This window comes from Sinocyclocheilus grahami, unplaced genomic scaffold (assembly GCF_001515645.1).
Source record: "Sinocyclocheilus grahami isolate Dianchi unplaced genomic scaffold, SAMN03320097.WGS_v1.1 scaffold25.1, whole genome shotgun sequence".
Taxonomy (NCBI): Eukaryota; Metazoa; Chordata; class Actinopteri; order Cypriniformes; family Cyprinidae; genus Sinocyclocheilus; species Sinocyclocheilus grahami.
In genome coordinates, this window is record NW_015505204.1 from 4405040 (window position 1) to 4419541 (window position 14502).

At 38.6% G+C, this 14502-nt stretch overlaps 1 protein-coding gene across 2 annotated transcripts in view; it reads left to right on the top strand.

Annotated features, from left to right (window-relative positions):
- The first annotated feature begins 310 nt into the window (after positions 1 to 310).
- grin2ab (glutamate receptor, ionotropic, N-methyl D-aspartate 2A, b) overlaps positions 311 to 14502 on the top strand; it is a 107525-nt gene continuing 93333 nt past the window's right edge. The window contains exons 1-4 of one of the 2 annotated variants that reach the window (XM_016249655.1): positions 311 to 341; positions 498 to 1090; positions 1632 to 1816; positions 5432 to 5827. In XM_016249655.1, coding sequence (XP_016105141.1) covers positions 5447 to 5827 — 381 coding nt within the window. In that variant the 5' untranslated portion in view covers positions 311 to 341; positions 498 to 1090; positions 1632 to 1816; positions 5432 to 5446. Of the gene's footprint in view, positions 1091 to 1631; positions 1817 to 5431; positions 5828 to 14502 lie in introns of both variants that reach the window. The other variant, XM_016249649.1, reaches the window with a different exon arrangement.

Sequence of the window (14502 nt, forward strand, 5' to 3'; positions counted from 1 at the left end):
CTACCATCTACTCGATTCACGGAGTGTGCGTCTGAGAGCAATGGTCTGTAAAGTTGGATGGAAATATGAACGCGCCTCATAACCAAATGATTTCCTCAAATAGCTAAGCGATAAGACTAGTCTGTTTGTATTGACAGACAGCAAATCCGTATATGAAACGTATGTTTGTGTTTAATTATAGGGGGTAAGGTTAGAGAATGGAGTTGAATTTGGCGCGGAGCGCGTGGGAGGCATTGGCAAGTACAGTCTCAATTCCGCGCTGATATGTTAAGGAGCGTACATGCGCTCGACAGTTTGCCATGATGTGAGACTCAATCTACCATCTACTCGATTCACGGAGTGTGCGTCTGAGAGCAATGGTCTGTAAAGTTGGATGGAAATATGAACGCGCCTCATAACCAAATGATTTCCTCAAATAGCTAAGCGATAAGACTAGTCTGTTTGTATGGACAGACAGCAAATCCGTATATGAAACGTATGTTTGTGTTTAATTATAGGGGGTAAGGTTAGAGAATGGAGTTGAATTTGGCGCGGAGCGCGTGGGAGGCATTGGCAAGTACAGTCTCAATTCCGCGCTGATATGTTAAGGAGCGTACATGCGCTCGACAGTTTGCCATGATGTCTCGAGTTCAGTCGACGGTGTCGCAGAGGAATCTCTATCCACAATACACATCATCCCCGTTATCGACGTTTAACGGCTGAATACAGCGCGTTGCTGTCGTTTTCTCCAAAAGGATGCGATATTGACGGAATCCCCCTCAGAGGCGGCACACGGACCTGTTCCACAAGCTCCACTGCGGAAAGCGCTCGAGTCTCAGAAAAAAATAACAAATATTAAGGTGAAAAAAAAAAATCCATGTGGTCGTTGTATGTCGACTGAATCACTGAACGTTTTTACATTTTCCTTTTACTGGTTAATTGATCTCTGTAAGGAATGGACACGGTGGACACGGGTGGAATTGCGCCGTTAAGAGCGCTGAACTTGACGGATTTGTTTATAAAGAAAGATCAAGGTTATACGATGAAGACTACTGAGGACGCGGTTTAATTTCCTGACTGGTGTATTGGAAATGTATAACGGGGATATTAGGTGAGTTGTTCTCTCGTTACTTTCAATAAAACATCAAAAAACGTATTATGTTGCCTTACCAAGTGTGAGCTCGCTCTCTCATAGCCAACTGGGAGTCGTTGGAGCGTCCCGTTGACGAAATCGTCGGCTTATTTTGGTGACGGGAGAAATTACTTCAACCGCCTTGATGCGCAACACCTGCTGCGCGAGCGAGCGCCCTACATAGAGACAAACCCCGCGCGCGCGTGAGGGGAATACCACACCGGCCGTTATTTAAACACGCCGGGTCTCTCACACACCTTCACTCTCGAAGCTCACTGATAGATGTTGCTTAAAACACGGTTATGTGGTGTTGTAGTCAGCCTCTGAGGTGACTTGGTTCTGTTCGGGGAACCGTTACGCTTCCACGCAGATCAGTTTGCCCACTCGCGAAGCCTTTCGGTGTGGCTTTTCGCTCGTAGACTACTGAACACGAGCGAGAAGTTATAGAAATACACTAAATAATGAGTTCTGTCATTTTTGTTACCCTGGTGTAAGGATTTTGGTTGACTTTTTTTTCCAGAACATTGAACACTTAAGCTCCTGTCAAGGTGGTTCGCCGAAGGTCTGGGAAAAAATGCGCCGAGAAACGCGCCTTCTCTGTGAGGAAATCTTCGTGGATAACATTCACAAGACGTCGGTCAGTTTCACAGATGGCACATTTCAACCACGGCGAGTCTTCTTCACTGACACCTCGTGACACGCAAGGTAAGATACGTTTTAAATATTGAACGGTTTAGTAATGGGTGTGAAGTGGCGGACAGGGAGATCCGACAGGGGGCGCCGTTGTTTCGCGGGTTCGGTCTAAACGGGGAATGAGGGACTTGCAGATTTGGGTGCAGTCACGTTGTCCAAGCACATTTTTGATGTTTTCCTCTTGCTTACAGGACCAGTCCTGAAATAGTCTTTAATGCAATGGAGGATACAATTTTAGAAGCTGAAATATTTCAAAACCCGCCCCCTCCCTTTCCACACATTCATGTATAGAGACACTTATACACGTCTTGATAAAATGACCTTAACTGAACGCCCAGATATATACAGCAATGCATTCTTACATTTGCTGTATTGGGCCAACTCTTGTGATGCCTTAGGCCAGGAACATAATTTAAGCAAATACGTGAACGCAGACATGTGCACTTGGCTAATGCGCTGCCCTGTTGAACGTACTTAATGCGCTCTTGTGGTGGTACCAAACCTCAGGATTCAAGGGGGCAATGGAGTTACCTTCAAAATTTCTGGCAATTAAAATGAAATTTGCTATAATATGTACGCACTTTAAATTTGCATAGCAAGATTTTCTTCAAACTGTTGCTTCACCATAACAGTATTGACCTGAAAGAGAAAACGGACTATGTAAACCGTCTGCATTTAAATACTTGGGTAGAATATGTTTTGGACCTTAAACAGAAGGAATATATGAGCGTACGTGTTGGTCAGAAAAAGAAATGGATGGGGGAGGAGGACCTAGTGCAGGTGCTTATTTTGAGAGTACTCGTAACTATTGACCCCTCCACCTTTCCACACAGTCAAACTCAGAAATCCACCCACAACCTTCCCATTCGCCTGCGAAGAGAAGTGATCTCAGCGGTGATATTCTGCTAACAGAGGAGCCGATCTGCACTTGGCACTTTATGCTGTGGTTTTGAATTATGAAATATGGGCTGTGACAGACCATCAAAACTGTGGTTGGTACTTCCAGGCATATACTCAAACCTCACTCGTACAAACACTCCTATTGGCAAGACGTATTTGGCAGCGTTGCTTAAATTTTGATGTGTAAAAATCCATGGGTCTGTTTTTGTATGCAAGCGAAATGAACTGTCTCTATTTTGATCCTTGGCTGCTTTTCAGTTGTAGCAAGCTTAGGGTGAAGGTGATGTCTAATGTGACTGAAAACATTACACACCATTTACTTGTAAAACGTCCAACAAATCTGACAGATGCACATGCAGAACGAGTGAACGAGATGCAGAGTGATGCACTGCATTTGCAAACGCTAAGTGCTAGTCCGGGGTAGACTTAAGGGCATGGTTGCTTTGCTGGGGTAGCTCTGTGAGTATGCCAATTATGGATGTTAGCAAGTATACTAAATGAGAAAGTTACAGGGGTAACAGAGCACAACTGCCTGTCTCTGGAATCTCTAATGTGGTCATTGAGGCATGTACCACTTTGGACCCTCACAAACTACCAGTGCAACCATTAAGAAAGCAATTAGGCAATTATGTGATTGGCACTAATTAGTATGCTTCACAATACAGCTGAATGTTTAAGCTGACAGAAGCAAAACCCTCTTACTATCTGCTATAAGTGGTTGCCAACAATTGAAAACGCATCAATAAATTATTAGTTTGTCAAGTGTTAAACAAGTCTTTGCTTCATTTATTCAAAAATGACATTGTAGGAGGAATTATATAATGCATCAGGCAGTAACAGTCATCCACTTCTGCTCATGCATTGCTATATCAGTGTTGTGATTTTAAAATTACTAATAAAAATCAGCATACTCATTTAATTGTGTGTATATATGTATGTATGTGTGTATATATATATATATATATATAATTGTCACATTGCAGGACATTTGTTTTATGAAATGCAGATAAAATTATGAAAAATGTGCTGATGTTGAAAATGTTTAAATATTACAAAAAAATAACTGTATACTTTTATTTGTGTGTATATATATATGTATGTGTGTATATATATATATATATATATAATTGTCACATTGCAGGACATTTGTTTTATGAAATGCAGATAAAATTATGAAAAATGTGCTGATGTTGAAAATGTTCCTGTCCCTATTATTTTTCAACTACCCACATGTACAGTAAGTATTTGCAATATATTCCATCTAATATTCCAATGTAGGACTTTTTCTATTAAGCTGTGCATTCATGAGCTTCTGCATTAAGCTTTGTCCTTTGTTGAGGACTGGTGATAAAAAAATGGTAGTACTCGTAGTAGCTGATGGCAGCACATTCTTATCACATCATTCATTGCTGAGCACCCCAAACAAACTCCCAAATTTCAAGCTTTGGAGACTGTAGGGCTTTTCCATTTTATTGATTTTTGTGTCATGATGAGTATTGATTTTCAATTACATGCCCTGGTACATGCAGTATATTAAGAGACAAACTGACACGATTTCATGATGCTGCTGTATATATGCCCTGCTTGTGTGTTACCAATGACATTTTCAATCAGAGTTCAATAAGAAACAGGATATTTGACTACTAGTTAATATATTTTTGTTATAGTTCTCAACATCATCAGAGTACTTTTTCATCTGTGGTTATTGGCTATGGCCCAAGGTAGTCGGTGAATGAAATGGAGGTGCAAATATGACTGATGACTAAACTCCAGGGATGAAGCAGGTGTATCCAGTGACATTTCTGAGAGTGAAAAGTTCAGAGTGAATTTGATCAATCTTGCTATCAAAGCATGTTTGATAGCAAAGTATCTCTACCTTGATAAAAGGAGCCAAATGAACAGGAAAAAATATCTATATCCATTTTTTTTTTAATCTTAAAAGAATATTGTCAGTTATTCACTCACTGTTTAGTCGTTCCAAATCTGTATGTTTTTTCTTTGTAACATAAAAGGAGATTTATTTGAAGTACGTTCACACTGCTGTTTTCCTTACAGTGAAAATGAATAGGGATAGGTGCTGATTGAGTTTTGGAGTGAACTATTCATTTAAGCCATAAGTACAGTTTCCTTATTTCCAAAGTTGACTTCTACATTCAATCTCTTGAGATTGAATCATCTTTGAACCGCTGACATCAACGCACTTAAATTTAACCATGTGTAAGCTGTTCTTCACTCATGGAGTTATAATGCACTCCAGTTAGTGCATGGTTTCATCAATTATTACTATAATTTAAGAGACGGCTACACTAGCCATCTGGAATCATTCGGGCATCAAATTCCGCCTAGAATCGTTATAAGCTATTGAGTCCTATCAATTAGACAGGCCATTTAAATGATACCACGATGACATATTGTAAGACAGTACATCAGAGTTAATTGCTAATAAGTGAACCACTGTTCCATTTAACTGTTTAGGCTAATTGAAAAGTATTGACTTGAAATGATTGAGTAGTTGAACAGAGTGCCATATCATCTTAACCTTTAAAAGCTTGTCTTCCGGATTCGCTTCCCAGTCCCCCCCTCCACTGAATCATAGTGTGCCAAGTAACAGGGCGAATGTAATTTTATGGATGTGCGTTATCTGATTTTGGTCTATTGAGATCTGGTAAGCCTGATTGGTAAGACTGAGTGCGTTTTGCATCTTTTTAAAACTTCTCATCTTAACAGGGGCTGAAGCCAGGAATGATGGGAGCTGTAGTCTGCTTGATGGTCTTATGGGCTTTGCTGGGTTGGTCGCAGGCCGCAGAGAAGCCTCCATCCCTGAGTGTAGCTGTGATACTGGGCCAAACCCCCACAGTATCCGAATCAGCTCTGCGTCCGGCTCGTGGGATAGGTGCGCCTCTGGATGTGACCGTTCTCAGCGTCCAGGTGAACCAGACGGACCCAGGAAGCATGCTTACGCACCTGTGTGAGCTCATGTCCCGACAGAGGCTGCACGGGCTGGTCTATGGAGACGGCACGGACCAGGAAGCCGTGGCACAGATGCTGGACTTTGTTTCCTCTCAGACTTCCATGCCCATACTGGGAATCCATGGTGGCTCTGCCATAACAATGGCCGAAAAGGTAAGCATGTATTACCGCCTTGCTGGCTCTGTGCTTTATTTGTCCTCGACTTTTCATTTACAGCAACCCACCGCAGAATATTTCATCATATCTGGCATCAATAAGATGTTTTCCACCAAGGCCTCAAATATTCAATGCCATGTTTTGGATTGTCTAGCTGTGTGGCATTAAACAAGACCCAATTCAGATACCTGACAGATTTTCTTTATCAGTCATGCCATCTGCATCAGATATAGACTGACGGATTGCCAGTCTTCCTGTCACTGTCCCTCTGTCTGTCTATTTGTTTCTGCAAAGTTGGCAATGAGCTGTGTTTATAGCAAAATGGGTTGCAGTTGTGTAGGTGTGATAGAAACCTGTGGCCGGGGTAGTGACAGAGCTGCCTCAAAAGAGCCGAGAAAGTTTATGATTGCAAATGGATTCATTAATGCGGTCTTTATTTTGTTAAACATCAATGATTTTTTTACATTTGTAATTCATTATCAAATGGATGCATTTGACTATTAGGCTATTACTACACAGTCTTCATCCACATAAACTGTAGAAACTTCTTCTAGACGACCATGTCATCCCATTGCATCATCTGGCTGAGTTCACTTCAAACTACCCTTCCAAATAGTGATTTGATAATTTTAGATGAATGCACAATCCCTTTTAACAGTGATGAAATACAACCACAAAGTAAGTGGATTGTGCTACTTTATCAAAGCTTGTGGTTAGAAACGTTTCTCGCTTAAACCAGACAGTAATTTTGATGTTTTAATTCTTATGTAATGTGCATTGTTTTTATGTAATTAGATTCTTTTTAAGTCTTGCTTTTAGTTTTTTGTTTTACTATCTGCTTATTCTCTCATTGTATGTATGACAAGTTATTTCTGATGGCAAGTGTATATATTGAAAGTTGCTTAGAGTTCATAAGGTTCAGATTTTTCATTATCTAATTTCCTTCGAGCGACATCCTCCAACTTCGTATTTGACACATTAGGCCCCAGTGCTGCGGTAGAGCTTGGAGGGTAATAATTGAAGAGACTCTTCAGGAGGGAAGCACTGCTTAGGGAGTCAAATGCTGGGTCTGATGTGAATGAAACTCAAACATTAAGAGGCCCCCTGCATGCTGTCTCCCATAACACTTCTCATCCCTTCTTTTAATCATCTCCCAGAGTTCCTTTTGATACAGAGGCTGATACAGCCTTGGCTGTGCAATAACATGTCAAGCACAATGCATTTCCAAGTCTGAAATAAACAGAAATAGAGAGGCAGAAAATATCACAATTGCTGTCAGATTCTTTCACATTCAATAAGAAGTCAGTAAGATTTTTTTTAATGTGTCTGTAGGAAAAGTGTCTTCTACTCACCAAGGCAGCATTTATTTGATTTAAAATACAGTAAAAACAGTAATAATTTGAGAATACTATTACAATTACAGTGTTTTAATACATACATGGAAAATGTTTTGATGCATATAATTTATTCTTGTGATGGCAAAGCTGAATTTTTTCAGTCTTCATTGTCACATTTGTTGCTCACAAAACATTTATCACAGTTGAGAATATGTAGTATTTTTTCCCAGTATTTTTGTAGAATCTTTTTTCAGTATTACTTTATGAATAGAAAGTTCAAAAGAACAGCATTTCAGCATTTAGTTGAAATGGAAATCTTTTGTAAAATTATACGTTTTTACTGTCACATTTGATGTGTTTAATGTGTCTTTGCTGAAAAAAAGTATACATTTATTTAAAAAAATCTGACCTCAGACTTTTAAACGAGAAGTGTACATTGGCATGTATGAAGTTTTCCTTACATAAAATAAACAAAATATCAAGCCAAATGTATTTGCACACAAATTAAGTAAGTCTTTTCTCAGTGCTTTATTAATTATTTATATAAATAACCTCTGACCGTTACATCAAGGTCGGCTTGTGATGTTTATGGTCTCAGTCTTTCTGATTAGACTGAACCGAATAAAACCGCTTCATTTTCAAATTAGGTAAATTAGTTAACTGTGTTAATGAATTTAGTGTTTAGACCTATTTAGTCGATTTAGCACTAAAGAGCATTTGGCATCTTAAATGTAACTTTTGCATACATGATGCTATTTAATATTTGAAATGTGACTTTTTGTATACATGATGCTATTAGCACAGGACTGATTTTCTACACGTTTTTCTTTTTAAATCACAAATTGTATGAACATTAAGTAAAGAGTATGATTTTACTATACTGTCAGTATTGAAGTATTGCACGAGTGGATTTTGTTAAAAACTGTGGCTGCATAGTATACTGGCTGCATACTGCATGTACATTTACATGCATTTGTAGGTAGACCCGTTTAAATTATCGATTATCTGTTGATCTCTTAAATGCAGCACCTATTATATTAGTCATCTTTTTTCCCTATGAAACACAAAAGAAGAGATTTAAACAAGTAGGAGTTAGACGGAACCATGTAAAGATTTTTCAAAACGTGTCCTTTTGTGATCCATGGAAAAAAACTACAACTTTTAAGTTTGGAGTGACTTAATGCCATAATTTTAGGTTTTGTATGAAGTATTGCTTTAGAAAGTTTCAGAATGGCCTTTATCTCTATAGTATCATACATCCTTTCTCTCTTGTACCACCACTGTGTCTCTTGGCCTGCTTTGATCAAGCTCAACTGCATGTCTTTTTGCAGTGTACTCTGGGGGGAGCGTGAGTGTGTTTTGAGAGTGTGTATCTGAGGGTCCTGGAGGATGCTTTGCTTCGCTGTAAACCCAGATTTTCCTTATGTTATTAAAAATGAAGGTGCCGGGGCGCATCCTTTTTATCCATGTTTCCACCTCTGATATGGGAAAGAAAGGGCAGGGAGCACTAACGCACACTGAGGGGGCAGGACTGAATATTTGATGAGCTGCTTTATGTGGTTTGCATGTTCAGTTTCTGGAATGAGGTCTGGGCATATGCGTTTAGGGTCTATATGAGGGGGCAGAGAGAGAAAGAAAACTGAAGGAAAGAGAGCCAGGCCTGAAGAGTTAAACACTAAAGCTGTTTTCTGCCCCATAGAAGCTGCTTTTATCCCATTTGTATTAGAGAGGTGCATTATGAGAGAGAAGAACAAAATAGAGGGGCTGACATAAATTAAATATGTAACATACACTTACAGGCGGACGTGTACAGACACACACACAGTCCTTTTCTTTTTCGCTTATCCGTCTCCCACACACTCAAATTTTCTTATTCATTTAACAATAGACTGAGGTTGCACTGGCACATTAGATCGTATGATGTCATCAGCAGTGCCAAGTGCCTGTAAAAAAACACTGTAACGCACAGAAAACCCACTCGAAGGGTAAAAGCCACCACGTCGCTAACAAGCTTATAAGACACTTTGCTGATGTCACCGTGACATTAGTTTGATGATGTCAGCCACAATAAAACTAACTTTACTGAATTGGTTAATGCTACTTAGTTTTATGTTGTAGCATAAAAAAAAATATTTGAAATAAAATATGTAATAAAGAAAAAAAGAGTGTTTTTTAAAAAGCATCTTTATAATTGGAAAAAGTGTAGTTTTAGCACAAACATTCTGCAGGTCCTATTAGGTAATTTTTCAGTTAATACTTTTTCAAATCATGATGTATACTACATTTCAAAGGTAGATTTTTTTTTTTTAAAGTGCCATATTATGCCATTTTAAGGTTCCAAATATTGTTTTGGGAGTCTCCTACAATAGGTGTACATGCATGCAAGGTCAAACAATGTTTTCGTTTTCTCAAAATATGCATTTAATATCACCTCATTTTCCAACAATTCTCAAACCATTCGTTCGAAGCAGTTCTAACTAGATTCAGTCTCTCTAAACCTCTCCTTTTTGTGAGCCTTCTCTGCTCTGATTGGTCAGATGGCCCAGTTTGTTGGTGATTGGTCTACAGCTTGCAGCACTTGTCGGAAACTATACGCCCATTGCCATAGTTCCGTATTTTGAACACTCGATAGAAAATATAAACATCTGTTATTTGTCATACTTGCAGGTTCAGTGGAGCCAGCTAGTCCAAATAAACTGGGTACTGTCTTTCAAGAGGAAGCGGTTTGTGAATACCGCGACCAACTCCCTGAGATTAGAGAAGCAGTCGTCAGTAAAATGACGTGTTTGAGGTTGGGTATAGTTGTGCGCAACTGGCTAACGTAGAACATAGATGGGCATTATGCAAATGTGTTACCCAGTGTAGCTGTCATGGAAGTGGGATTCGAAATACTAATGACTCCATTATGCTGTTTGGAGTTGATTTTTTCTTTTGGGAGACAATAACTTTATTTATCATGCACTTTCGGCTTTACACCTTGCCGATCATTTGCATTCACATACAGCTACATTACACACTGCATGAAAGGCAATATTCAAAATGGCCGTTATGCATTTTTGCAAGTCTTTTTCTTTGTTTTGATCAGTTTAACACATTTATAAATTTCACATATTTATATAGTAGTGTACTAAAATATTTATAGCACGAAAATATAGTTAGGATTTTTTTGTCATTTTAAGATGTCAGTTTTTATTTAGCTTACAACAGCATTGTCATTTTGAAATACCGTGCCAGCACTTGTTTACACTTTACCTGTGTTCCTACATTCCCAAATGCCCCCAAGGAGGGATCACTACAGCTTAAGTGAAAGTCCTGTATAAGCCAAAATAAACTTGTCCTTCATTATTTTGTGTGATGTATCGCTGCACTTCAAGCGGACAACGAAATAAAGTTACAATGGCGGACCTAAGCTGGAATGTAATTTAAGATGCTTTACAAGACTGTACAAGAATGGTACACCGTGGACAAACGATCTGCCATCGCTCAATACTGTATGATAAATCCTTCTCTCTCCTAACAGTAGCGCCTTGATGGCCACCTACTTCTTTTGGGCTGTGCCGCAGTGACTCACTGCAGTTCTTAGATGCTGTTATAGATGGATTTGGCTTACAAAGATATGAAATTAGAAATTAATTTACTTTCAGTTACTGTCATTAGGAGACTGGATAACAAATCTCTAGCCGAGTCAGTGTCACTTCAAGTCAGGTAACAGGGAAGCTCCCATACTGTATGTGGAGCTTTGAAGTATAGGATCAGATGGAGCTTTACAGTGGGTTTTTATTTTTCTTTTTTTTTTGAAGATAAAGCTTTCAGACCTTTGTCAAGTTTCAGTCTGTCCCCTCTTCTTTTAATCTCAGAAATCCCTCTATGTGAACCTTCCTTCTCCCCATCTCTTTCCCGTTCTTTTATTTTCTTTCTCTATCATTCTTCCTTCAGGGTTTATCAGAAGAGAGGTTCTACACAAAGGATTCCTCTCCCTGGCAGACCACCAACATGTCTCTCTCGTCCTCGCTTATTTTCTTTCTTCCTATTCCTCTCGTCACTTCTTTCCTGCGGGTTGTAAAGGACAATCGACTAACATGGAGATTGGTGACTGCATTCAGGACCGAATGAGGTCATTTTCCCTCTTAGCGCTGCCTTTACTGGAAATGACGGTCTATTTGGGAGAGGAATGGGCAGAACAACTCGAAAAACCTTTGAAAGCAGCTTTTAAGGGCTAAGTTTAGATTCCCTGTTCCAGAGCCTTCTGCGTTTTGTGCGACACCAACTTTATGAATATTGTATAGTGAAGTAGACACTCATTTAGAGTGAAACGTTAACCTCATAATTCCTACTGTTTTTCAGATTTGTCTTGGGCCAGAGGCTTTTCTTTGTGTGTGAGGGTGAGAGACTGAATTATAAAGACGGGCAATGTGAGTTCGAGAGATTGTTAATGTTGAATCTGATCTTTTTTTATATGCATCAGGCAGCTTGATTTGCCTTTTTTAAAACAATAAGTCACTGCTATATAAACTACCATTCAGAAGTTTGGGATCAGTATATATTTTTTTGTTTTGGAAAAAATGTATACTTTTCATCAAGGATGCATTAAATTAACAGTGTCATAAGGCATTCATAATGTTACAGAAGATTTATATTATAAATAAACGCTGTTCTTTTGAATCTTCTTTAAAGAATCTTGAAAAAATGAATAATTTCTCAAATGTTTTGACTAATAATAATGAAAGAAAAAAAAGAAATAAGAATGTTTTCTGAGCAGCAAATCGGCATATTAGAATGATTTCTGAAGGATCATGTGACAAAGACTGGAGTAATGATGATCAGGAATAAATTACATTTTAAAATGTATTAAAAGAGAAAATTATATTAATTGATCAGATTTCACAATTTTACTTTTTACTGTATTTTTAAATAAATAAATGCAGCCTGGGTGAGAATAAGATACTACTTTCAAAAACGATAGATAGATAGATGTCAGCATGCACCAGGGCACAGCTAAATATTCTTTTTAATGTTTAATATTTCACATTGAAATGACATGAATACTAATCTAGAGGCTGTGCCTTTTATTTATTTCAGGTGCTGTTTCATAAAGCATGTCCATGTTTGGTCATAATGGTCTAGCAGTCATCGCATGATCAAAGACTGCCTGGCGTAGGATTAGATGCAGAATTGTGTAGCTGTTCAAAGTGCTGGGCCACGGTAGCTGTGTGTGGGACTGATCACCCCTTATGATTCACTTCCATACTCTGTCTGTTCAGGCAGGATCGCATTTCTCACTTTTCGGTTACCAAACGGTGTCAGCACATGTACTTTTTTTTTTTTTTTAAATCCGGTTGAGAAATAAAGGAAATGGTGAGATCCTACACTATTAAAATGAAAGGTTCCAGTTAAATCTATTTACTTTTTCTCTTATGCTCACCAAGGCTGCATTTGTTTGATCAAATAGAGTAAAAACTGTAATATTGTGAAGTATTATTACAATTTTAAATAAGTGATTTCAGTGTATTTTAAAATTTAATTTATTCCTGTGACACAAAGCTGAATTTTAATTATCATTACTCCAGTCTTCAGTGTCACATGATCCTTCAGAAATGATTCTAATATGCTGATTTGGTGCACAAAAAACATTTCTTATAATTACTAGGGCTGGGTAAAAAATATCAATATCTCGATATTAATCGATTCGCATTACGGAACGATATCGATTCTTAAATCCCAAGAATCGATTAGTTTAGCCTGTTTTCAGTTAATGGATGGAACATTAAAGGGCACCTCCCATCCAATATATCGCAATAAGCATTGTGCTTTGGTACTTTTAATATGAAACCGTCTCAGATTTTAAATTCTGTCCCTTGTAATGCAGTATTCAAACAATAAATGCCGTTTTGGCGCTGTTTAATGTGGAGTGACAGATCGCTGTAGCACCTCAGTTCAACAGAGGCGGCAGTGCGAGGCGCACGTGAACTGATCATCTCCTCCACATTAATACCAGTTTCAGCACAAAATAATCATGACTAAACATCCGAAGGCAAGTTAAAAGAAAGAGTACAACTTTACAATCCGTATACTGTCTCAAGTAATCGCTCAATCAGTGTTTCAGCCGTGCAAAGACGTCAATATAACGTCTTGTAAGCAATATGTCACGTAACATCACATTTACCTCAGAAAAACATTCGGTGACCATAAACTCATTAATCAGATAGAAAAATAAACTGTAGAGAGGGGCATTTTGCTAAATATATGCACCATATAACATTCATTATAAATTTAACTGTTCTTCAATGTTTCACTTGTTTGAATAAATCCATCAAGTTTTTATGACAGCCACCATTGTTTATAAAAAAATTAACTGAAGTAGAAATATTATGTAATTGTAACTATTATTTTAAAACTTCATTAAGTGTAATTTTAACAAATCAGTCAGTTTTAACCTTCAATATTATAGTAATGTAGCACCAACTGACTCTCATGTATGTTTTAGTTGAGACATTTTTTTCCTTAAGAAAATTTTGCATGGACTGTACCTGATATATCCAAAATAATCGATATTGAATCGAATTGCAAGCTTGTGAATAAGAATCGAATCGTGAAATTTGTCAAAACCCAGACCTAATAATTACCACGTTTGAAAATGTTTGCATTGCTTAATATTACCTTAATATTATTTACCACTATGTGGGAAGATTTGCATAACGCCGCCCAAATGTTCACGCAAAGAAAGAAGGCGTAACTTTTATTCTCGCTGTAGTATTGTTGCCGTCGCCATGTCGTGAAGGCGCTGTGTGCTTCGTTGTGAAAGCAAAACTACTTTGTTTGGCCTTCCAAAAGAGGACGATATCCGCTTCATCATGCCTAGAGCTGATCTGTGCTGGTTGCTGAGGGAATACATCAACTTAGTGCTGTGGATCGCCGGATCGGCTTTCACCGTGGACGAAGCGGAGTCCAGTCCGGGGTCGTCACATGCGGTTGCCGCTCCTTCGTCAAATCCGCCGGCCACGCCGTTCTCAAGCCCGCCGCCTCTGCTCATTCTAGCCTGGCCTCAGCTCACGCTAGGCCGCCGTGTGTTTCGTTGTGAAAGCGACACTACTTTGTTTGGTCTTCCAAAAGAGGACACAACTACAAATCAGTGGTTAAGTTGTATTTACAACACTGTTCCAGAACAATTCAACCCAAATATTAATTTGTGTGCAGCACATTTTATGGAGGACTGTTTCCTGATCCTGGAAGAGTAGACTACAATGTACAATACAGTTCTGACTCCCAGTCTGTAAGTGTGTTTTCATTTAAAGGATTTGCCACTGATGATTCAAACGCGAGTTTTGGGCAGTGTAG